General features: G+C 43.6%; 1 protein-coding gene across 1 annotated transcript in view; it reads left to right on the plus strand.

Annotated features, from left to right (window-relative positions):
* LOC115122742 (transient receptor potential cation channel subfamily A member 1-like) overlaps positions 1–25,020 on the plus strand; it is a 93,290-nt gene extending 68,270 nt beyond the window's left edge. Inside the window, 15 exon segments of the mRNA XM_065006873.1 lie at positions 254–368; positions 872–1,038; positions 1,483–1,573; positions 1,950–2,009; positions 3,904–4,002; positions 4,325–4,395; positions 11,478–11,637; positions 15,040–15,129; positions 15,592–15,761; positions 15,867–15,996; positions 18,037–18,219; positions 19,783–19,851; positions 20,159–20,260; positions 22,819–22,934; positions 24,271–25,020. Coding sequence (XP_064862945.1) covers positions 254–368; positions 872–1,038; positions 1,483–1,573; positions 1,950–2,009; positions 3,904–4,002; positions 4,325–4,395; positions 11,478–11,637; positions 15,040–15,129; positions 15,592–15,761; positions 15,867–15,996; positions 18,037–18,219; positions 19,783–19,851; positions 20,159–20,260; positions 22,819–22,934; positions 24,271–24,472 — 1,825 coding nt within the window. The 3' untranslated portion in view covers positions 24,473–25,020.
* Positions 25,021–25,822: the final 802 nt, after the last annotated feature.

A 25,822-nucleotide genomic window follows, 5' to 3' on the forward strand; every position in this document is an offset into this window, starting at 1 on the left:
TGGCTTCAGGGTGGATTATTCTAGTCATTCATATAAATTCCATCAACAGTCTGTCTATTCCTCAGTGTTGTCTGTCTGTCTGTCTGTCTGTCTGTCTGTCTGTCTGTCTGTCTGTCTGTCTGTCTGTCTGTCTGTCTGTCTGTCTGTCTGTCTGTCTGTCTGTCTGTCTGTCTGTGTCTGTCTGTCTGTCTGTCTGTCTGTCTGTCTGTCTGTCTGTCTATTCCTCAGTGTTGTCTGTCTGTCTCTTCCATAGTGATTACAAAGGGAGGAGCTGTTTACACCATGCAGCGTCAGAGGGGTACACCCAGACCATGAAGATCGTCCTGGCCACCAACATCAAACTACTGGACAAGCTGGATGAGGATGGGGTTCGGGCAACTTTTATGTTTCATTCAGACAACCTTTATGTTTCATTCAGACAACCTTAATGTTTCATTCAGACAACCAATGTTTCATTCAGACAACCAATGTTTCATTCAGACAACCTTAATGTTTCATTCAGACAACCTTAATGTTCCGTTCAGACAACCTTAATGTTTCATTCAGACAACCTTAATGTTTCAGGACAAATCAATTTTGTAAACATAATTCCGTTTTTAGCCAATAAGTATACAAAATAAAACTAAACACAAAACAAAACTATCGTGATGTGTAGCCTAGCCAGACATTCTAACAGCAATAAGCACCCTCTTTGGAAACCAAATTATTAATTTGTAAATGCTTTTATTCTTCAGATACTGAATGAATGGATAAACGTGCCGGGTGATGTGTTGGTTCGTTGATGATTTGAATTCACAGATCTTGTTGTTGTTGTTGTTGTTGTTGTTGTTGTTGTCGTCGTCGTCGTCGTCGTCGTCGTCGTCGTCGTCAGAGCACTGCGCTGCACTTGGCAGCCCGGGAGGGCCACGTAGCAGCGGTGAGACTGCTGCTCCAGAGAGGGGCGGAGATCAGCCTCAACAGGAACCACGCCTCCTTCTTCCACGAAGCACTACAACATGGGAAGAAGGACGTGATTAACGCCATCATCGACAGTGACAGGTCAGTCCAGAAAACGAATACTTTATTGATCCAGTCCACGTTGTTGTTGTACCCGGCCCTCTTTCAAAAAGACAGAGGTTGGAACAGGGGGCAGCCACGGTGCAGTGGGCAGTGTTAGGGGACCAATGGGTTAGGCCAGTGGGCTTAGGGTTGCGAAATTCTGGTGATTTAACCACAATTCCAAGGTTTTCCCCCCAAAAAAATCCTAGCTGGAAGTTTCTTGGAATTAATAGGGAATAAGAAGGGAATCCATAGTCCTCTAAACGGGATTTCTGGAAAACCTGCAGGTTTTGGGAATGTTACTGGGATTTTACAACCCTAGTCTAGTGGTCCTTGACCTTTCTCTGCCATGGGTTTCTCCTGGTCCAATCACAAGGAGAGGATCACAGACCCTCCAGATAAAGACATGTTCATGTGTATGTGTTTGTTGTTTGTGTTTTACAGATGTACTCACATCCTGAGTATGTTCAAACGTGATGCTGGCCATCGTTGTCCAGTGTTGGACCTGGTTGACTTGCTGCCAGAGTCTTGCAAGGTTTGCTCCAACTGTCTTGGTAAAATAGGGGTTAGTGAGGATACGTTTGAGCCTCGACTTTTTTTTTAATGTCAGTGAAGGAAGAAATATATTGAGAAATGAGAGTAACATGTAGCCTACTGTATTTTACAAAATAACATTTGATTTGATGTAATGGGTGTCCTGAGAACAAATATATTAAATCACCCATGTCATTGCTGAAAACTAGATGTTCAAGTTTTCAGTCAACTTAGTTGATAAAATAAGGGTTTAATGATAATATGCTTGTGCATTGACTGTTACAAATACATAAACGTGAAGAACAATCCCCAGTGACCATTAGTTTAACCAGGAGGTTAACCAGGTGATTTCACCTCATCTCCCTGTACCTGTTCAGTACCTTCTGGATCGCTGCATTAGAGAATCAGACGACGATACCAGAAGTCCTGACTACCATGTGAGTATATTCCACCATGTGAGTATATTCTACCATGTGAGTATATTCCACCATGTGAGTATATTCCACTCTACCATGTGAGTATATTCTACCATGTGAGTATATTCTACCATGTGAGTATATTCCACCATGTGAGTATATTCTACCATGTGAGTATATTCTACCATGTGAGTATATTCTACCATGTGAGTATATTCTACCATGTGAGTATATTCCACCATGTGAGTATATTCTACCATGTGAGTATATTCTACCATGTGAGTATATTCCACCATGTGAGTATATTCTACCATGTGAGTATATTCTACCATGTGAGTATATTCTACCATCTGAGTATATTCCACTCTACCATGTGAGTATATTCTACCATCTGAGTATATTCTACCATGTGAGTATATTCTACCATGTGAGTATATTCCACCATCTGAGTATATTCTACCATCTGAGTATATTCTACCATCTGAGTATATTCTACCATCTGAGTATATTCCACCATGTGAGTATATTCCACCATGTGAGTATATTCCACCATGTGAGTATATTCTACCATGTGAGTATATTCCACCATGTGAGTATATTCCACCATGTGAGTATATTCCACCATCTGAGTATATTCTACCATGTGAGTATATTCTACCATGTGAGTATATTCTACCATGTGAGTATATTCTACCATGTGAGTATATTCCACCATCTGAGTATATTCCACTCTACCATGTGAGTATATTCTACCATGTGAGTATATTCTACCATGTGAGTATATTCTACCATGTGAGTATATTCTACCATGTGAGTATATTCTACCATGTGAGTATATTCCACCATCTGAGTATATTCTACCATGTGAGTATATTCTACCATGTGAGTATATTCTACCATGTGAGTATATTCTACCATGTGAGTATATTCTACCATGTGAGTATATTCTACCATGTGAGTATATTCCACCATCTGAGTATATTCCACTCTACCATGTGAGTATATTCCACCATCTGAGTATATTCTACCATGTGAGTATATTCCACCATGTGAGTATATTCTACCATGTGAGTATATTCTACCATGTGAGTATATTCTACCATGTGAGTATATTCTACCATGTGAGTATATTCCACCATGTGAGTATATTCTACCATGTGAGTATATTCTACCATGTGAGTATATGCTACCATGTGAGTATATTCCACTCTACCATGTGAGTATATTCTACCATGTGAGTATATTCCACCATGTGAGTATATTCTACCATGTGAGTATATTCCAGCATGTGAGTATATTCCACCATGTGAGTATATTCTACCATGTGAGTATATTCCACCATGTGAGTATATTCTACCATGTGAGTATATTCCACCATGTGAGTATATTCTACCATGTGAGTATATTCCACCATCTGAGTATATTCTACCATGTGAGTATATTCTACCATGTGAGTATATTCCACCATCTGAGTATATTCCACCATCTGAGTATATTCCACCATGTGAGTATATTCCACCATGTGAGTATATTCTACCATGTGAGTATATTCCACCATGTGAGTATATTCCACCATGTGAGTATATTCTACCATGTGAGTATATTCCACCATGTGAGTATATTCTACCATGTGAGTATATTCTACCATGTGAGTATATTCCACCATGTGAGTATATTCTACCATGTGAGTATATTCTACCTGGTTTTACAGAAATGTTGGTTGGAGGATTCCCTATTTCCCTGCGTATTCCCTCTAGATTCCAGAAATATCCCAGAATTTCATGGAAAACCTGAACAATTTTGGGTTACATCCTGGAATTTTGCAACCCTACTTTACGATTTCAGTTAAAAAATAAATAAAAAATCTGAACGTTTCTTACAATTTTAAAATGTTGTTTTTCTTTCTTTTGTGTAGATCGACTACAATTTCCAGTGGCTTCAGGCTCCAATAGCACTGACGAAGCATGCAAAGGTAGACAAAGGCCTGAAGATCCAGCCTCTGGCCTCTCTGAATGTAAGAACACTACGAGTACATTAGACTATATATATATTTTTTTTACCTCAGCTTCTATTGTAGATTTAGTGTAAAACCTGTACTGTTCAGAACAGTGAGCTCCTGTGGCAGCGAGAGTTCTAACGAGAGCGTGGTTTCACCTCTCTGTAAAACAGCCTGGTGAAGGTCTATTGGGACAGAAACGTTGGTGTACAAAATATCCATTAGCTGTTGGAAGCATCAAGATCACCAGTGTGCTAGAGTTAAATGTTTTAGTAAGAGAGAGATTCTTTTTTACATACAATGATCCAAATACTCACCAACCTTTTATTCTCTCTCTCAGGCCATGGTGAAATACAACCGCATAGAGCTCCTCTCACACCCTGTCTGCAAGAAATACCTGGAGATGAAGTGGTCAGTATTTAGAGTATTTTTTTTTAACCTTTATTTAACTAGGCAAGTCAGAACAAATTCTTCTTTTCAATGACGGTGGGTTAACTGCCTGTTCAGGGGCAGAACGACAGATTTGTACCTTGTCAGGTTACTAGTCCAACGCTCTAACCACTAGGCTACCCTAGGACCCTATTCTGTATAGCAAAGGGTTGGAACCAAAATTATTTCACAATCGTTTAATTTTAAACGGAACCATAATTTGTTAAGATCCTTTCCACTGTTCCGGCCAGCAACATAAAGTTCTGAACCGGTTCGAACCACCCAAAAAGTTTATATCAGTCCTTTTTAACCTGTAAAATCATGTTTTTTTATTTAAATTTAGCCCATTAACCTGTTGCTTCTACTCGGGACGCTTGCGTCCCAACTAGAGCTCTGGAAATGCAAATGCGCTACGCTAAATGCTAATAGTATTAGTTAAAACTCAAAAGTTCATTAAAATACACATGCAGGGTATCGAATTAAAGCTACACTCGTTGTGAATCCAGGCAACAAGTCAGATTTTTAAAATGCTTTTCGGCGAAAGCATGAGAAGCTATTATCTGATAGCATGCAACACCCCAAAAGACCCACAGGGGACGTAAACAAAATAATTAGCATTTCGGCGTTACACAAACCGCACAATAAAATAGAAAACATTCATTACCTTTCACCATCTTCTTTGTTGGCACTCCTAGATGTCCCATAAACACTATTTGGGTCTTTATTTGGATTAAATCGGTCCATATAAAGCCTAGATATCGTTATATGTAGACTGTGTGATAATCGAAAAAAACATTGTTTCAAAACGTAACGTCATTTTTTAAAATTCAAAAAGTCGACGATAAACTTTCACAAAACACTTCGAAATACGTTTGTAATGCAACTTTAGGTATTAGTAAACGTTAATAAGCGATAAAATTCATCAGGAGGCGATGTAAAGATCATTAGCTGTCCGTCTGGAAAAATGTCCGGCTAGAAACTCAACGAAAATATCCGGTCCTAGACCGGAGGAGATACGGTGTCCTGCATGTGTTTGACCAAGAAAAAACTCGAAGGGAAATGACAAGACTCTAGACACCGTGTGGAAGCTGTAGGTACTGCAACCTCAGTCAATTAATTGTGGTTCACCTTTATCAATGGGTTCAAGTGGCGCATGGATATATTTTCCCATTTTCAGTGATCAGTTTTTCCTGTGCTTTTCGATGTAAATGCCGTTCTGGTAAAGCCACAGCAGTGATTTAACCAGTTTTTTAAACGTCTGAGTGTTTTCTATCCACACAGACTAAGCAAATGCATATACTATATTCCTGGCATGAGTAGCAGGGCGCTGAAATGTTGCGCGATTTTTAACAGAATGTTCAAAAAAGTAGAGGGTCGACTAAAGAGGTTAAACTACTTCACCAATCAGTGCGGATCGTGCAGGTAAGCTAGTTGTTAACATGTGTGATGGACAAACAATTGTTTATTTTTATTTTTTTAATTCACCTTTATTTAACCAGGTAGGCTAGTTGAGAACAAGTTCTCATTTGCAACTGCGACCTGGCCAAGATAAAGCATAGCAGTCTGAACAGACAACACAGAGTTACACATGGAGTAAACAATTAACAAGTCAATAACACAGTAGAAAAAAAGGGGAGTCTATATACATTGTGTGCAAAAGGCATGAGGAGTTAGGCGAATAATTACAATTTTGCAGATTAACACTGGAGTGATAAATGATCAGATGGTCATGTACAGGTAGAGATATTGGTGTGCAAAAGAGCAGAAAAGTAAATAAATAAAAACAGTGGGGATGAGGTAGGTAAAAATGGGTGGGCTATTTACCGATAGACTATGTACATTTGCAGCGATCGGTTAGCTGCTCAGATAGCAGATGTTTGAAGTTGGTGAGGGAGATAAAAGTCTCCAACTTCAGCGATTTTTGCAATTCGTTCCAGTCACAGGCAGCAGAGAACTGGAACGACAGGCGGCCAAATGAGGTGTTGGCTTTAGGGATGATCAGTGAGATACACCTGCTGGAGTGCGTGCTACGGATGGGTGTTGCCATCGTGACCAGTGAACTGAGATAAGGCGGAGCTTTACCTAGCATGGACTTGTAGATGACCTGGAGCCAGTGGGTCTGGCGATGAATATGTAGCGAGGGCCAGCCGACTAGAGCATACAAGTCGCAGTGGTGGGTGGTATGAGGTGCTTTAGTGACAAAACGGATGGCACTGTGATAAACTGCATCCAGTTTGCTGAGTAGAGTGTTAGAAGCAATTTTGTAAATGACATCGCCGAAGTCTAGGATCGGTAGGATAGTCAGTTTTACTAGGGTAAGTTTGGCGGCGTGAGTGAAGGAGGCTTTGTTGCGGAATAGAAAGCCGACTCTTGATTTGATTTTCGATTGGAGATGTTTGATATGAGTCTGGAATGCGAGTTTACAGTCTAGCCAGACACCTAGGTACCTATAGATGTCCACATATTCAAGGTCGGAACCATCTAGGGTGGTGATGCTGGTCAGGCGTGCGGGTGCAGGCAGCGAACGGTTGAAAAGCATGCATTTGGTTTTTCTAGCGTTTAAGAGCAGTTGGAGGCCACGGAAGGAGTGTTGTATGGCATTGAAGCTCGTTTGGAGGTTAGATAGCACAGTGTCCAAGGACGGGCCGGAAGTATATAGAATGGTGTCGTCTGCGTAGAGGTGGATCAGGGAATCGCCCGCAGCAAGAGCAACATCATTGATATATACAGAGAAAAGAGTCAGCCCGAGGGTTGAACCCTGTGGCACCCCCATAGAGACTGCCAGAGGACCGGACAGCATGCCCTCTGATTTGAACACACTGAACTCTGTCTGCAAAGTAATTGGTGAACCAGGCAAGGCAGTCATCCGCTACTGAGTCTGCCGATAAGAATATGGTGATTGACAGAGTCGAAAGCCTTGGCAAGGTCTATGAAGATGGCTGCACAGTACTGTCTTTTATCGATGGTGGTTATGATATCGTTTAGTACCTTGAGTGTGGCTGAGGTGCACCCGTGACCGGCTCGGAAACCAGATTGCACAGCGGAGAATTCGAGAATTCACGGTGGGATTCGAGATGGTCAGTGACCTGTTTGTTGACTTGGCTTTCGTAGACCTTAGATAGGCAGGGCAGGATGGATATAGGTCTGTAACAGTTTGGGTCCAGGGTGTCTCCCCCTTTAAAGAGGGGGATGACTGCGGCAGCTTTCCAATCCTTGGGGATCTCAGACGATATGAAAGAGAGGTTGAACAGGCTGGTAATAGGGGTTGCGACAATGGCGGCGGATAGTTTCAGAAATAGAGGGTCCAGATTGTCAAGCCCAGCTGATTTGTACGGGTCCAGGTTTTGCAGCTCTTTCAGAACATCTGCTATCTGGATTTGGGTAAAGGAGAACCTGGAGAGGCTTGGGCGAGTAGCTGCGGGGGGGGGGGGGCGGAGCTGTTTTCCGAGGTTTGAGTAGCCAGGCGGATGGCATGGCCAGCCGTTGAGAAATGCTTGTTGAAGTTTTCGATAATCATGGATTTATCGGTGGTGACCGTGTTACCTAGCCTCAGTGCAGTGGGCAGCTGGGAGGAGGTGCTCTTGTTCTCCATGGACTTCACAGTGTCCCAGAACTTTTTGGAGTTGGAGCTACAGGATGCAAACTTCTGCCTGAAGAAGCTGGCCTTAGCTTTCCTGACTGACTGCGTGTATTGGTTCCTGACTTCCCTGAACAGTTGCATATCGCGGGGACTATTCGATGCTATTGCAGTCCGCCACAGGATGTTTTTGTGCTGGTCGAGGGCAGTCAGGTCTGGAGTGCACCAAGGGCTATATCTGTTCTTAGTTCTGCATTTTTTGAACGGAGCATGCTTATCTAAAATGGTGAGGAAGTTACTTTTAAAGAATGACCAGGCATCCTCAACTGATGGAATGAGGTCAATGTCTTTCATGGATACCCGGGCCAGGTTGATTAGAAAGGCCTGCTCACAGAAGTGTTTTAGGGAGCGTTTGACAGTGATGAGGGGTGGTCGTTTGACTGCGGCTCCGTAGCGGATACAGGCAATGAGGCAGTGATCGCTGAGATCCTGGTTGAAGACAGCGGAGGTGTATTTGGAGGGCCAGTTGGTCAGGATGACGTCTATGAGGGTGCCCTTGTTTACAGATTTAGGGTTGTACCTGGTGGGTTCCTTGATGATTTGTGTGAGATTGAGGGCATCTAGCTTAGATTGTAGAACTGCCGGGGTGTTAAGCATATCCCAGTTTAGGTCACCTAACAGAACAAACTCTGAAGCTAGATGGGGGGCGATCAATTCACAAATGGTGTCCAGGGCACAGCTGGGAGCTGAGGGGGGTCGGTAGCAGGCGGCAACACTGAGAGACTTATTTCTGGAGAGAGTAATTTTCAAAATTAGTAGTTCGAACTGTTTGGGTATGGACCTGGAAAGTATGACATTACTTTGCAGGCTATCTCTGCAGTAGACTGCAACTCCTCCCCCTTTGGCAGTTCTATCTTGACGGAAAATGTTATAGTTGGGTATGGAAATCTCAGAATTTTTGGTGGCCTTCCTGAGCCTGGATTCAGACACGGCAAGGACATCAGGGTTAGCAGAGTGTGCTAAAGCAGTGAGTAAAACAAACTTAGGGAGGAGGCTTCTGATGTTGACATGCATGAAACCAAGGCTTTTTCGATCACAGAAGTCAACAAATGAGGGTGCCTGGGGACATGCAGGGCCAGGGTTTACCTCCACATCACCCGCGGAACAGAGGAGGAGTAGTATGAGGGTGCGGCTAAAGGCTATCAAAACTGGTCGTCTAGAGCGTTGGGGACAGAGAATAAAAGGAGCAGATTTCTGGGCATGGTAGAATATATTCAGGGCATAATGCGCAGACAGGGGTATGGTGGGGTGCGGGTACAGCGGAGGTAAGCCCAGGCACTGGGTGATGATGAGAGAGGTTGTATCTCTGGACATGCTGGTTGTAATGGGTGAGGTCACCGCATGTGTGGGAGGTGGGACAAAGGAGGTATCAGGGGTATGAAGAGTGGAACTAGGGGCTCCATTGTAAACTAAAACAATGATAACTAACCTGAATAACAGTATACAAGGCATATTGACATTTGAGAGAGACATACAGTGAGGCATACAGTAATCACAGGTGTTGAATTGGGAGAGCTACAGTGCCTTGCGAAAGTATTCGGCCCCCTTGAACTTTGCAACCTTTTGCCACATTTCAGGCTTCAAACATAAAGATATAAAACTGTATTTTTTTGTGAAGAATCAACAACAAGTGGGACACAATCATGAAGTGGAACGACATTTATTGGATATTTCAAACTTTTTTAACAAATCAAAAACTGAAAAATTGGGCGTGCAAAATTATTCAGCCCCCTTAAGTTAATATTTTGTAGCGCCACCTTTTGCTGCGATTACAGCTGTAAGTCGCTTGGGGTATGTCTCTATCAGTTTTGCACATCGAGAGACTGAAATTTTTTCCCATTCCTCCTTGCAAAACAGCTCGAGCTCAGTGAGGTTGGATGGAGAGCATTTGTGAACAGCAGTTTTCAGTTCTTTCCACAGATTCTCGATTGGATTCTGGTCTGGACTTTGACTTGGCCATTCTAACACCTGGATATGTTTATTTTTGAACCATTCCATTGTAGATTTTGCTTTATGTTTTGGATCATTGTCTTGTTGGAAGACAAATCTCCGTCCCAGTCTCAGGTCTTTTGCAGACTCCATCAGCCATTTCTTAAAGATATCCATAAAAAGTGTCGTTTAAAGTTTGCCACAAGCCACCTGGGAGACACACCAAACATGTGGAAGAAGGTGCTCTGGTCAGATGAAACCAAAATTGAACTTTTTGGCAACAATGCAAAATGTTATGTTTGGCGTAAAAGCAACACAGCTCATCACCCTGAACACACCATCCCCACTGTCAAACATGCTGGTGGCAGCATCATGGTTTGGGCCTGCTTTTCTTCAGCAGGGACAGGGAAGATGGTTAAAATTGATGGGAAGATGGATGGAGCCAAATACAGGACCATTCTGGAAGAAAACCTGATGGAGTCTGCAAAAGACCTGAGACTGGGACGGAGATTTGTCTTCCAACAAGACAATGATGACCGGTTAGCTGAAGACCGCTAGCAATGGTTTGCTGACTGATAGCTGGTAGTTAGCTGGCTAGCTTCAGTTGAGGGGTCCGGATCCGAAGTAAATTTAAATACTTTAGAAAAAATAGCTACATTGGGTGAGGCGGGTTGCAGGAGAGTATTTAGAAGTTGAGGTTTAGCAAAATGTTTTAAAAGATATGCGAAGAAAAATATGTAAAAAAAACTATATATACAAGGGACATGACACGATAAGACGTCCGACTGCTACGCCATCTTGGATTGAAAATTGTAGCCTATGGTGCAAGATGAGAGCGAGATTGGATTGAAGCGCTGGGCACCTTGTTATGACATGCATTATCTGCATTAGGTCCACAGAATTATATCTAGGAGGTTGCTTGTAAGGAGGAGCTTTGAATGTCTGTTGAGCTAGCCAGCTAACAAGCTTGTGTGTGCAAAGCGGCACCAGAATTAAAAACACATCTTACCTTTTTGTAGTTAATAAACTTTTGTATTTAGCCTTCATTTAAACAAATTCTGAATTACAATGACGGCCTCCAAGAGGCAAAAGGCCACCTGCGGGATGAAGGCTGGGATTAAAAATAAAAATGTAGGCCAAAATATGCATCACGGCCAGAGAGACACCACAAAACTACACAAAGAGAGACCTAAGACAACAACACAGCATGGTAGAAACACAACATGACAACAACACGGTATCAAGACAACAAGGTAGCAGCACAAACTCGGTACAAAAATAATGTTGTTGACCGGTTCAAAAGCCTTTAAAAATAACATTTCTGTTCCAGAACAGTATGGATCACTTTCGTTCCAGGTTCCGTTTCTGTTCCTTGAATCTTGTTCCAGTTTTCGGTTCTGTTCCCTGAACCGGTTCCAACCCCTGCTAAACAGTACAGTACACTGATTTCGACCAGGGCCCATTAGGCTTTTATGATTCTTCTATTTCCTGACTCCAGGGTGGCCTACGGGAGCGCTGCACACCTTCTGAACCTGTTCGTGTACCTGCTGGGTCTGCTTCCTCTCACCCACCTCATAGTGAGCCTGAGACCCAGCCTGGACTACACCGGCCCTGACAACACCACAGCTGTCACCACGGTGCCCATTTCCTTCAGAGAGGTACTGTACACTAATACTGGCTGCATGGCTGTTAAACGCCAGGTGCTGTGTGCTCGGCTGTAATGGTGTGTGTGTGTCTGTGTGTGTTAAGAGAAATTGTAATGAAAAGGAGCAGATGCTTTGTGTTATTTAACAAACAAAAGAAAGCGAGTGCATGGGGGGTGAGACCTTGCCATCATGGATTGGCTAGTATCAATTTACGAGTGGGAATAAAAATGACATGATTCTCACACCGTGCCTTAGTATAGGTCTAGTGGTCAAGCAGTTGAATGGAAGTGATTTGCATTACGCAATCGCTAGTATACGCTATATAAACAACACATTGCTATAGGCAAGGTTCTCAAACTTGGTCCCTGGGACCCAAAGGGTCGCACATTTTGATGTTTTCCCGAGCACAACACGTCTGATTCAAATAGCCTAACCACCTCATCATTAAGACTAGGGCAAAAAAAACTAAATGTGCACCCCTTGAGGTACCCAGGACCACGTTTGGGAAATGCTGCTATAGATTTCTGGTCAGGGCCCGCAGGTCTCTGGTCAGACCTATAGGTTTCTGGTCAGGGCCCACAGGTCTCTGGTCCCACATAGCCTGGTTCCTCTCTAGGTTTCTTCCTAGGTTTTGGCCTTTCTAGGGAGTTTTTCCTAGCCACCGTGCTTCTACACCTGCATTGCTTGCTGTTTGGGGTTTTAGGCTGGGTTTCTGTACAGCACTTTGAGATATCAGCTGATGTACGAAGGGCTATATAAATATATTTGATTTGATTTGATTTGGTCAGACCCATAGGTCTCTGGTCAGGCCCTATAGGTCTCCGGTCAGACCCCATAGGTCTCTGGTCAGACCCCGTAGGTCTCTGATCAGGCCCCGTAGGTCTCTGGTCAGACCCCATAGGTCTCTGGTCAGACCCCATAGGTCTCTGGTCAGGCTCTGCAGGTCTCTGGTCAGACCCCATAGGTCTCTGGTCAGACCCCATAGGTCTCTGGTCAGGCCCCATAGGTCTCTGGTCAGGCCCCATAGGTCTCTGGTCAATCCCAATAGGTCTCTGGTCAGACCCCATAGGTCTCTGGTCTCTGGTCAGACCCATGGCCTCTGGTCAGGCCCCATAGGTCTCTGGTCTCTGGTCAGACCCCATAGGTCTCTGGTCAGACCCCATAGGTCTCTGGTCAGGCCCCATAGGTCTCTGGTCATGCCCCATAGGTCTCTGGTCACGCCCCATAGGTCTCTGGTCAGGCCACATAGGTCTCTGGTCAGGCCCCATAGGTCTCTGGTCAGATCCCATAGGTCTCTGCTCAGACCCCATAGGTCCCTGGTCTCTGGTCAGACCCCATAGGTCTCTGGTCAGGCCCCATAGGTCTCTGGTGTCTGGTCAGACCCCATGGCCTCTGGTCAGGCCCCATAGGTCTCTGGTCAGGCCCCGCAGATCTCTGGTCAGGCCCCATAGGTCTCTGGTCTCTGGTCAGACCCCATAGGTCTCTGGTCAGACCCCACAGGTCTGTAGTCTCTGATTAGGGCCCACAGGTCACTGGTCTCTGATTAGGGCCCACTGGTCTCTGGTCTCTGATTAGGGCCCACAGGTCTCTGGTCTCAGATTAGGGCCCACAGGTCTCTGGTCTCTGATTAGGCCCCATAGATATCTGGTCTCTGATTAGGCCCCATAGGTCTCTGATTAGTCCCCATAGGTCTCTGATTAGGCCCCATAGGTCTCTGGTCTCTGATTAGGGCCCACAGGTATCTGGTCTCTGATTAGGGCCCACAGGTATCTGGTCTCATATTAGGGCCCACAGGTCTCTGGTCTCTGATTAGAGCCCACAGGTCTCTGGTCTCTGATTAGGGCCCACAGGTATCTGGTCTCATATTAGGGCCCACAGGTCTCTGGTCTCTGATTAGAGCCCACAGGTCTCTGGTCTCTGATTAGGGCCCACAGGTCTCTGGTCTCTGATTAGGGCCCACAGGTCTCTGGTCTCTGATTAGGGCCCACAGGTCTCTGGTCTCTGGTCAGGCCCCATAGGTCTCTGGTCTCTGATTAGAGCCCACAGGTCTCTGGTCTCTGATTAGAGCCCACAGGTCTCTGGTTTCTGATTAGGCCCCACAGGTCTCTGGTCTCTGATTAGGGCCCACAGGTCTCTGGTCTCTGGTCAGGCCCCATAGGTCTCTGGTCTCTGATTAGAGCCCACAGGTCTCTGGTCTCTGATTAGAGCCCACAGGTCTCTGGTCTCTGATTAGGGCCCACAGGTCTCTGGTCTCTGATTAGGGCCCACAGGTCTCTGGTCTCTGATTAGGGCCCACAGGTCTCTGGTCTCTGGTCAGGCCCCATAGGTCTCTGGTCTCTGATTAGGGCCCACAGGTCTCTGGTCTCTGATTAGAGCCCACAGGTCTCTGGTCTCTGATTAGGGCCCACAGGTCTCTGGTCTCTGATTAGGGCCCACAGGTCTCTGGTCTCTGGTCAGGCCCCATAGGTCTCTGGTCTCTGATTAGGCCCCACAGGTCTCTGGTTGAATGTATTGCACCATAAAGGGAACACAGCAGGTGTGCCTTTAGACAAGTTTTGTAATTTTCCACCTAAAATATTTGTGATTATTTTATATTGTTATCTAATGTAGTGTAATGTAATGTGCCGCAGCAGAGAGTTAGTTCACACGCATCGTCGCTGAAGAGCGTACTACACACAACGCAGCAATGTAATGTTGTCTGCAGTGGTTTGTACATCGTATTTGCTATTTCTAATTGCTACTAACCATCTTTTTGCATCTCTATGTATCTTTTACCAGAGAAGGGTTACATTTTTGGGACCTTCTTCCCTTGATTTCCTGTATAAAGTACAACCAGGGACCAAACACCAGCCTGCTCTTGCTACTGTCTCTTTTTCCGCTTTGCATAACTAACTTGACATGTCGATAGGCCGGACTCTATCAACCTTCGAGCCAGCTCCTTCTCCCGCCAAATAAAACTGTGGCATCAAGCTTCATTTAAGGGCAGAATCGTGACCAGAGTTTACCCCACGAGGTCACACATGCTCAATTGTGACCCATCTCCACTGCTGTGGCAGTCAGCTACACAAAATAATCGCAAATGTTTTAGGTGGAAAAGTACTGTACACATACCCTGACTCAAAACCGAGAGTACTTTTTAAAACAAAAAAAATAGCTAATATGGCCGTACGCTTTCGATAAAACAATTATTCTGTCCACAGTTTGCTGATTTGTGAATCAGGTATTCACTGACAACAGAGCAGAGTGGGGTCTGCTTCCAATAACGTGTCACATGACCCGTCGTCCTGCAATCCAGGGAGAGAGGGGGGGAGAGGGCAAACTCCACTGAACTAGTTGCAATACATGGAATCACTTGGAAGTTTATTTGATTTTGGGTAAACTTCTCCTTTAAATCTGACAACCTTTGACCCACAGCAAGGTTCCTTCCTGTCCAGCTGCATGGTGATGGTGCTGGTGATGAACATTTATTCCATGGGGAAGGAAGTGACGCAGATGTACCACCAGGTAGACCTTCAGTAACGTTTCCAGGCAGACATACAGACGCGTCACTCGTAATGGATCAGAGAGAGGGGGGGGGGGGGTCTCTTATTTAAACGTGTTATCACAGTACAAATGTGCCAAAATAGGAACTTTACAATTTAAACGATACAGCTTACTGGTGACTGCTGCCAGTTACTACCTGTAACTTGCTAGTTGCTATTTTTTGTTTCCGTCAAAAATAGTTATAACGCTTTTATAAAGAAACCGCTGGTTAAACAGTGATATATTATCAGTTCTTCCATGTGTGATCAATTGGGCTAATACAACATCCCCAAAAATATATTTTCAATAGGCTTCATCATTTGAATTCTCACTTAACTTAGGTAAAGTTTTTTTTTGTCTTGCAATAAAGTCAAATGAAGGCTCATTCTAAAAAATGTAAGGTTTCAGACGTGTACCTGACATTCTCTTGTTTTCTCTCAATAGCGTTTGACTTACTTCAAGGATCCCTTTAACTATCAGGACTGGACCGTGGCCATCTCCTCTCTTCTCTTCGTCATCCCCCTGAATTTCAACGTTGAGGGGTCTTGGTACTGGCAGGCTGGGGCGATGGCAGTCTTTCAATCCTGGATTAGCTTCCTCTTCTATCTGCAAAGGTTTTTTACCAACTGTCTAAACAATGTAGCTGACATTCCTCTGGTGTAGACTGACAATAAAAAAACGATTTTACGATGTTATTCAAATCCTTCCTGTGTTTCCAGGTTTGAGCACTTTGGGATTTACGTGGTGATGTTTAACGAGATTGCGAAGACATTGTGGAAAATCCTACTGCTTTTCTTCTTTCTGATGCTGGCGTTTGCCTTGGTCTTCCATGCCCTCATGCTCAATCAGGTGAGAAGAGACATCACAAACAGTGGTCCCAATTTTAAATGACACAATTTTTTTTTTTTTAAGTCAACTGCCCTTGGAAAACCAACTTCTCCTTTTGAAAGCCTTTTGTGGCATCGATAGGTGTCAGAAACATTGTTCTAGTGGCTCTTACTATCTAGCCATAGAAATATCATCCAGATAGGATTAGGGCTGTGGCATTCACAACATTTTGTCAGCCGGTGATATAGCCTAGACCTTCACAATTAATCCAATATGTATTTTAGACAGGTCTAAAGAAGCATGATATGAAGAAAATGTAGACTATTTCAAAAGAACAGAATAACATACTCTGAGTTGTCCTTATGTTAGGTCCTGATCTGGCCATGCCAAATGGCTGTGGGCTACACTAATTAATTTAGCAGACAAGATGTGCTTAGTATTCCTAGGCATTATTTTAAAGTACGAAAAAAACTATTGAACAAAGCTGAATAAAAGGATCCCCCCCTTTTTTCCAATTTTCTTCTAAAATGACAAACCCAAATCTAACTGCCTGTAGCTCAGGACCTGAAGCAAGGATATGCATATTCTTGGTACCATTTGAAAGAAAACACTTTGAAGTTTATGACCATGTGAAAAGAATGTAGTTGAATATGTCACAATAGATCTGGTAAAAGATAATACAAAGAAAGAAAAAAAAACGTTATTTTGTACCATCATCTTTGAAATGCAAGAGATAGGCCATAATGTATTTTTCCAGCCCAGTTGAGTTGCAATTTAGATTTTGGCCAATAGATGGCAGCAGTGTATGTGCAAAGTTTCAGACTGATCCAATGAACCATTGCATTTCTGTTCAAAATGCTGTTTTAAGACTGCTCAAATGTGCCTAATTTGTTTATTAATAACTTTTCTTGTTCACAAGTGTGCACTCTCCTCAAACAATGGCATGGTATTATTTCACTGTAATAGCTACTGTAAATTAGCCAATGCAATTTGATTAACAATAATTTAAGCTTTATGCAAATATCAGACATGTCTATGTCCTGGGAAATGTTCTTGTTACTTATAACCTCATGAATTGCATTAGCCTACGTTAGCTGTCCCGTGGAAGGGACACCGATCCCAAATTTATAAAGTAGAAAGGTTATTTCCTCCAAACGATTTGAGGAAGTGCGCACATAAGGCTCTTATGTGTTGAGTGGTTAACAAAAACATATATGCTTAATTGAGAGTTATTTATGTAACTTTAGTTGTTTTACAAACGTTGGGCTATATGTTTTGATTTGTAATACATTGTAAGGCTCCATGATGCTACTCTGATGATAATTTGAAAACAGTTGCTTGAAAGGCATGAGCTCTGGTTATTTTTTTGCCCGGGCTGCACACACAACATCAGTCTCTCATTCACAATTTGACAGAATTTCACGGCGGCATCCCATTTGTGTGGCCGTAATGCACCCTAAAAAAATCCATGCCTTTTGTGGCCAGTGGCCGTTGTGCCCTTGGCCCGGAGTGCTGCGTTATCATAGTATAGCCAGCTGCAGCTATCACCAAGCTATGCTAGCTAGCTGCTGTCAGCTTGGCTAAACACAAGGTCCGTACAGGCTTTAGCTTTTACACATAGAACTGACCATCTTGAGGTGGCAGGTCAGTCAGGAGGGGAGAAGTCCTCAACTTCAAAACTTCATTCTCTCCATGGAAAAGCTAGTTTAGTTTACATCGCTGTACCTACTACTGCTCTTCGTTGTGATTGAATGGCAACGACACACCCAAGAAACCCCCATATCAAACCACACCCCCAAGACAACTCTTGTTTGCCTTCAGTCATGGCTGCTAACATTTCTTAATGAGCATTGATGAAAAACAAGGCCAAATCAGGAAGTGCAGATGCCCTATAAGGCCTAATGACACCTTCATAAACCCTTCATAAGGCCTACATAGGTAATTTGTCATTTCAAAAAATCAACAAAGATATCTGAGATGGAACCAAGATCTGCTTATGTTTTAACGCCTCTGCCATGTTCCATGTCATCCCATTTCTCTTTCTCTCTTTTGTTGTTTCAGAAAGAGTTTGAGCGACTGGACCTGTCTGGGGTCCAGATCTTTGTGATGATGGTTGGAGAACTGAATTACCAAAGCAACATTCTGGACATATACCTAGACAACAAACTTCCATTTCCCTTCCTCACTTTCTATATGTTTGTGGTGTTTGTCATCCTCATGCCGATCCTGCTGATGAACATGATGGTAAGCATCTCCATGATCTAAAGCGTGTCAAACTCATTCACTGGAGGGACGAATCTCTGAGGGTTTTCACTCCTCCCTTGTACATGATTGGAACTCCCCTCACCTGGTTATCTAGGTCTTAATTAGACACAAATTGAAAGAAAATAATTTTAAAAAACAGCACACACACGGCCCCTCCATAGAATATACATTGACACCCCTGGTCCATCTCAACTGTCCAAAATGGCTTCCTCTTCTTGTAAGGTAAGGACCTTAGATCTGTGTTGATGAATGGAAGGAGATGAGGCGAGAAAGCTACTTCAGTTTATTGAAATGCAGCCCCACATTTCACAGGAAAGATGGTTCTTATTTGAGTGTGTTTGTCACGTCCTGATCTGTTTCCCCTGTCCTTGTGATTGTCTCCACCCCCCCCTCCAGGTGTCGCCCATCTTCCCCATTATCCCCTGTGTATTTATACCTGTGTTCTCTGTTTGTCTGTTGCCAGTTCATTTTGTTCTTCAAACCTACCAGCGGTTTTCACCCCTGCTCCTGTCTTGCCTAACGTTCCTGTTGTTCTCGGTTTTGACCATTCATACCTTTCCTGAGCCTACCTGCCGTCCTGTAACTTCGCACCACTACTCTGGATTATCGACCCCTGCCTGCCTTGACCTGTGGTTTGCCTGACCCTGTTGCTGTAATAAACATTGTGTCACGCCCTGATATGTTTCACCTGCTCCTTGTGATTGTCTCCACCCCCTCCAGGTGTCGTTTATTATCAGCCATGGTATTTATCCCTGTGTTTCCTGTCTCTCTGTGCCAGTGTATTTATCCCTGTCTTTCCCGTCTCTCTGTGCCAGTGTATTTATCCCTGTGTTTCCTGTCTCTCTGTGCCAGTGTATTTATCCCTGTGTTTCCTGTCTCTCTGTTCCAGTTCATCGTGTATGTTTTCCAAGTAAACCAGCGTTTTTCCCCGTTCTCCTGCTTTTTGCTATTCTCCTTTTTCTAGTCCTCCTGGTGTTGACCCTTGCCTGTTTCTGGACTTTGTACCCGCCTGCCTGACCATTCTGCCTGCCTTGACCACGAGCCTGTCTGCCACTCTGTACCTCCTGGACTCTGATCTGGTTTTCACCTTTTGCCTGTCCACGACCATTCTCTTGCCTACTCCCTTTGGATGATTAAACATTGTACGACTCCAACCATCTGCCTCCTGTGTCTGCATCTGGGTCTCGCATTGTCATGATACATTGTTACTTCGACATAGTCTGCAATTGGGTCTTACCTTCGAACCTGATTGTGTTGTAGGAAGGTTTATTGTGATGTGTCTTGTCCTGGAGGCAAAACTGAGCTATTTCGGCTAGGTGGGCCAGCTGCAAAGTCAAAATTGTCTATAATGTAAAAATGTAAAGAAATTGTAATAAAATAGCTTTTTGGTAATCATTTAAGGTTAAGGTTAGGCATTAGGGTGTGCAGTGTGGTTAAAGTTAAGGTTTGTATGACTTTGTGGCTGTGCCAGCTAGTGACCACTCTGCAGAGTTGCCTCCAGAACAACATTCATGACTAAAAATGCTAACCTACGTGTTGTAGATCGGTTTGGCAGTCGGAGACATCGCTGAGGTAAAGAGAACCGCAGGTCTGAAGAGAATAGCCATGCAGGTGTGTAGCTGACACTCATCCTTTTGTTAAGATACAATTACAAACACCATACATAACATCTAATGGATTCTTGTTCAGTGTGTTGCATCTTTCCTCAAAGTCCTCAATTTAGAAAATTCCTTTAGACATTCGTCACTTAAGGTTATTGTAAGGTTGTTCTGATTGGGTCAATATCCCTTCCTCATCATACTGTACCTAATCATAGACCTACAACTATTCCCAAAACCTTTCTTAAAGTCTTCACTATAACAAAATGCCATACTTGCTGATTTTGTTGACTGAAGGCATTGATTTATTTCCATGTCAGATCGAGCTCCACACCAATCTGGAGGAAAAGATGCCGTACTGGTTGTTGAAGAGAGTGGACCAGTCATTCTTCACCATCTACCCCAACCGCAAGTGCTCCAAGGTGGGTATGGCTCCTGTCGGTAATTTATCTATAATTCCCAGGTTTTCCAAAAATACTGGTTAAGAAATTCCATGAATCAGGAATAAGCAGGAGATACAGAATCCTTCAACCAGAATTTTGGTCAAGTTACCGTAATTTTGCAACCCTCTACCTGGTGCTTTCCACTGATGTGGTGGTAAGAAAAATACAAAACAAGCTTGATCACCATTTGAGGTGAATAAATCAGTGCTCTGTTTTCAATGCATTTTTACACGCGTACGAAAGAAAACATTTGCGAAAACATCGGTCACCTACCATCCTACTGGGGAAATGAAACAGTCTTCACCTTCTACCATCCTACTGGGAAACTGAAGGTGAAGGTGAATTATGTGTAGATTAATGTCACCCTCCACCATCCCACTATAGGTGAATGATATGTAGATTAATCTCGATTGGTGTCTAAGTCAATATAGAGAAAGAGGTTGATAAATATATATATATATATATATATATATATATATATATACTGCTCAAAAAAATAAAGGGAAAACTTAAACAACACAATGTAACTCCAAGTCAATGACACTTCTGTGAAATCAAGTGACAATAAATTTCACATGCTGTTGTGCAAATGGAATAGACAACATGTGGAAATTATAGGCAATTTGTCACGCCTTGGTCATAGTGTTTTGTGTTTCGTTATATATTTGGTCTGGTCAGGGTGTGACATGGGTTTATTTTGTGGTATTTCGTAATGGGTTTTTGTAGTTATTGGGATTGCGGCTGTGTAGGGGTGTTGTATGGGCTTGGCTGCCTGAGGCGGTTCTCAATCAGAGTGAGGTGATTCTCGTTGTCTCTGATTGGGAACCGTATTTAGGTAGCCTGGGTTTCGCTTTGTATTGCGTGGGTGATTGTTCCTGTCTCTGTGTAGTTTTCACCAGATAGGCTGTAATTAGGTTTCGTTCCGTTTGTTGTTTTGTATTTGTATAGTTATTTCATGTATCGCTTTTTTCATTAAAGACATGAGTAACCACCACGCTGCATTTCGGTCCGACTTTCGACAAACGAAGAACGCTGTTACACAATTAGCAAGACACCCCCAATAAAGGAGTGGTTCTGCAGGTGGTGACCACAGACCACTTCTCAGTTCCTATGCTTCCTGGCTGATGTTTTGGTCACTTTTGAATGCTGGCGGTGCTTTCACTCTAGTGGTAGCATGAGACGGAGTCTACAACCCACACAAGTGGCTCAGGTAGTGCAGCTCATCCAGGATGGCACATCAATGCGAGCTGTGGCAAGAAGGTTTCCTGTGTCTGTCAGCGTAGTGTCCAGAGCATGGAGGCGCTACCAGGAGACAGGCCAGTACATCAGGAGACGTGGAGGATGCCGTAGGAGGGCAACAACCCAGCAGCAGGACCGCTACCTCCGCCTTTGTGCAAGGAGGAGCAGGAGGAGCACTGCCAGAGCCCTGCAAAATGACCTCCAGCAGGCCACAAATGTGCATGTGTCTGCTCAAACGGTCAGAAACAGACTCCATGAGGGTGGTATGAGGCCCGACGTCCACAGGTGGGGGTTGTGCTTACACCCCAACACCGTGCAGGATGTTTGGCATTTCCCAGAGAACATCAAGATTGGCAAATTCGCCACTGGCGCCCTGTGCTCTTCACAGATGAAAGCAGGTTCACACTGAGCGCATGTGACAGACGTGACAGAGTCTGGAGACGCCGTGGAGAACGTCCTGCTGCCTGCAACATCCTCCAGCATGACCGGTTTGGCGGTGGGTCAGTCATGGTGTGGGGTGGCATTTCTTTGGGGGGCCGCACAGCCCTCCATGTGCTTGCCAGAGGTAGCCTGACTGCCATTAGGTACCGAGATGAGATCCTCAGACCCCTTGTGAGACCATATGCTGGTGTGGTTGGCCCTGGGTTCCTCCTAATGCAAGACAATGCTAGACCTCATGTGGCTGGAGTGTGTCAGCAGTTCCTGCAAGAGGAAGGCATTGATGCTATGGACTGGCCCGCCCGTTCCCCAGACCTGAATCCAATTGAGCACATCTGGGACATCATGTCTCGCTCCATCCACCAACGCCACGTTGGACCACAGACTGTCCAGGAGTTGGTGGATGCTTTAGTCCAGGTCTGGGAGGAGATCCCTCAGGGGACCATCCGCCACCTCATCAGGAGCATGCCCAGGCATTGTAGGGAGGTCATAAAGGCACGTGGAGGCCACACACACTACTGAGCCTCATTTTAAGGACATTACATCAAAGTTGGATCAGCCTGTAGTGTGGTTTTCCACTTTAATTTTGAGTGTGACTCCAAATCCAGACCTCCATGGGTTGATACATTTGATTTCCATTGATAATTTTTGTGTGTTTTGTTGTCAGTACATTCAACTATGTAAAGAAAAAAGTATTTAAGATCTAGGATGTATTTTATTTTAGTGTTTCCTTTATTTTTTTGAGCAGTGTATTATACACACATATAAACAGTATATATACAGTATACTGTATATAGTGTGTATATAGGACTTACTGTGGATTGGAGAAATCAATGGTTCTTTGTTCTTTCTTTCAAAAGGCCTCAATACTTAATTTCTGGAGTCAAGGAGAAGCAAACGAAGTGCAGACTCGTCTAATGACCAACTCATCAAATTCAACCTCTGTCGAGGCTGAACTACGCAGACAGAAGTACAGGTATGTCACACGCACGCACGCACGCACACACGCACACACACACACACACACACAAAAAAAAATATCAGGGATCTAGAGTGTTTTAATGGTGCGTGAGCTGCCTCTAGTGGTCTTATGTAAAAGCCAGTGCCACTCTTTTAGACTAGAGACACAGCACAGGGAGATTTGACCAAACGTTGCTTTTTACATTCTGCCGGTTTGTAAAAGCAACTCAAATTGTAAGAAAGTGCTCAACAGTAACATACTGAGTGCATATATGCTATTAACACTAAGAGTAAGCAGAGCAACAGGGAAAGCCTCCCTACTGTAACTAAGCAGAGCAACAGGGAAAGCCTCCCTACCGTAACTAAGCAGAGCAACAGGGAAAGCCTCCCTACTGTAACTAAGCAGAGCAACAGGGAAAGCCTCCCTACCGTAACTAAGCAGAGCAACAGGGAAAGCCTCCCTACTGTAACTAAGCAGAGCAACAGGGAAAGCCTCCCTACTGTAACTAAGCAGAGCAACAGGGAAAGCCTCCCTACCGTGACTAAGCAGAGCAACAGGGAAAGCCTCCCTACTGTAACTAAGCAGAGCAACAAAGAGATCCTCCCTACTGTAACTAAGCAGAGCAACAGGGAAATCCTCCCTACTGTAACTAAGCAGTGCAACAGGGAGAACATCCCTACTGTAACTAAGCAGAGCAACAGGGAAAGTCTCCCTACTGTAACTAAGCAGAGCAACAGGGAAAGCCTCCCTACTGTAACTAAGCAGAGCAACAGGGAAAGCCTCACTACTGTAACTAAGCATTGGATTATATAGATATATATACACTAGATATATACACTAGATATCTCTTTCAGTCTGTATGGGATTATATAGAGATATACAGTGCCTTGCGAAAGTATTCAGCCCCCTTGAACTTTGCGACCTTTTGCCACATTTCAGGCTTCAAACATAAAGATATAAAACTGTATTTTTTTGTGAAGAATCAACAACAAGTGGGACACAATCATGAAGTGGAACGACATTTATTGGATATTTCAAACTTTTTTAACAAATCAAAAACTGAAAAATTAGGCGTGCAAAATTATTCAGCCCCCTTAAATTAATACTTTGTAGCGCCACCTTTTGCTGTGATTACAGCTGTAAGTCCCTTGGGGTATGTCTCTATCAGTTTTGCATATCGAGAGACTGAAATTCTTTCCCATTCCTCCTTGCAAAACAGCTCGAGCTCAGCGAGGTTGGATGGAGAGCATTTGTGAACAGCAGACTGAAGGAGATATCCAGTGTATATATTTCTATATAATCGCATACAGAGATATCCTGTGTATATATATATCTATATAATCCCATACAGACTGAAGGAGATATCCAGTGTGCTGGAGAAGCAGCACGACCTGATGAAGCTGATGATCCAGAAGATGGAGATCACCTCGGAGGCAGACGAACATGACGGGCCCACAGAGGTCAAAGGTTACAGGCAGAGGTCAAACTGGGGCAAAGCCAAGGGCTCCAACTGGATCCCGCTGATGAAGGTCCTCGAGCGCAAGAACGTTTGAGTCCTTCAATTCACTGTTGACTAGGGTTTCAAAATTCAATTTTGTCGGTTTTCCAGGAATCCTGGGTGGAAGATCCCTGGAATCAGAAGGGAATTAACAGGAGATCCAGAAACCTCCAACCAGAATTTGTGAAAACCAGGGAAATTTTTAGGAAAGACCAGAATTGTAAATCCTCATTCATGACCATCAACAATATGATAAGAATATTTAAAATATAGAACATTTTCATTGTTATATATATACAATACTTGAACTGATATTGTTTTCAAAATTTACTGTAGGATACTATGATTAGCATGAATGACTTCATCATTGGAGAAACTATTTCTGATGCACTTTTGATTGGTTAATTATGGATCTCTCTCTCTCTCTCTGCAACCACTATACTTGTATTTCTCAATGTGTTCATAGATTCTTGTATGCACGTAATAATAATTGCATGTGATTGAAATGATTTGAATAGTGTATGTATATTTTATCTTATAACCTGTCTGAAACATACTGGAACTGAATGGTTGTATTTTGGATGGAACCATTAAAAATTATCAAATCGTTCCCATATATTGTGCTCATGCCTCTCCCTAAAATCAATATGCCTTGTCCATTACTGTCCTGGTTAGTGATTACTGTCTTATTTCACTGTAGAGCCTCTAGCCCTGCTCAATATACCTTAATATGCCATGTTGTTCCACCTCCCACATATGCGATAACCATCACCTGGTTCAAATGTCTCTAGAGACTATAACTCTCTCTACATTACTCAATGCCTAGGTTTACCTCCAATGTACTCTCTTCCTACCATACCTTTGTCTGTACATTATGCCTTGAATCTATGCTATCGTGCCAAGAAACCTGCTCCTTTTACTCTCTGTTCTGAACGCACTAGACGGCCAGTTGTTTTAGCCTTTAGCCGTACCCTTATCCTACTTCTTCTCTGTTCCTCTGGTGATGTAGAGGTTAATCCAGGACCTGCAGTGCCTAGCTCCACTCCCACTCCCCAGGGCCTCTCATTTGTTGACTTCTGTAACCGTAAAAGCCTTGGTTTCATGCATGTTAACATTAGAAGCCTCCTCTCTATGTTTGTTTTATTCACTGCTTTAGCACACTCTGCCAACCCGGATGTCTTAGCCATGTCTGAATCCTGGTTTAGGAAAACCACCAAAAACCCTGAAATGTCCATCCCTAACTATAACATTTTCCACCAAGATAGAACTTCCAAAGGGGGCGGTGTTGCAATCTACTGCAGAGATAGCCTGCAGAGTTCTATCTTACTATCCAGGTCTATACCAAAACAATTCAAGCTTCTACTTCTAAAAAATCACCTTTCCAGAAACAAGTCTCTCACTGTTG

The sequence above is a fragment of the Oncorhynchus nerka genome, linkage group LG22 (assembly GCF_034236695.1).
Source record: "Oncorhynchus nerka isolate Pitt River linkage group LG22, Oner_Uvic_2.0, whole genome shotgun sequence".
Classification (NCBI taxonomy): domain Eukaryota; kingdom Metazoa; phylum Chordata; class Actinopteri; order Salmoniformes; family Salmonidae; genus Oncorhynchus; species Oncorhynchus nerka.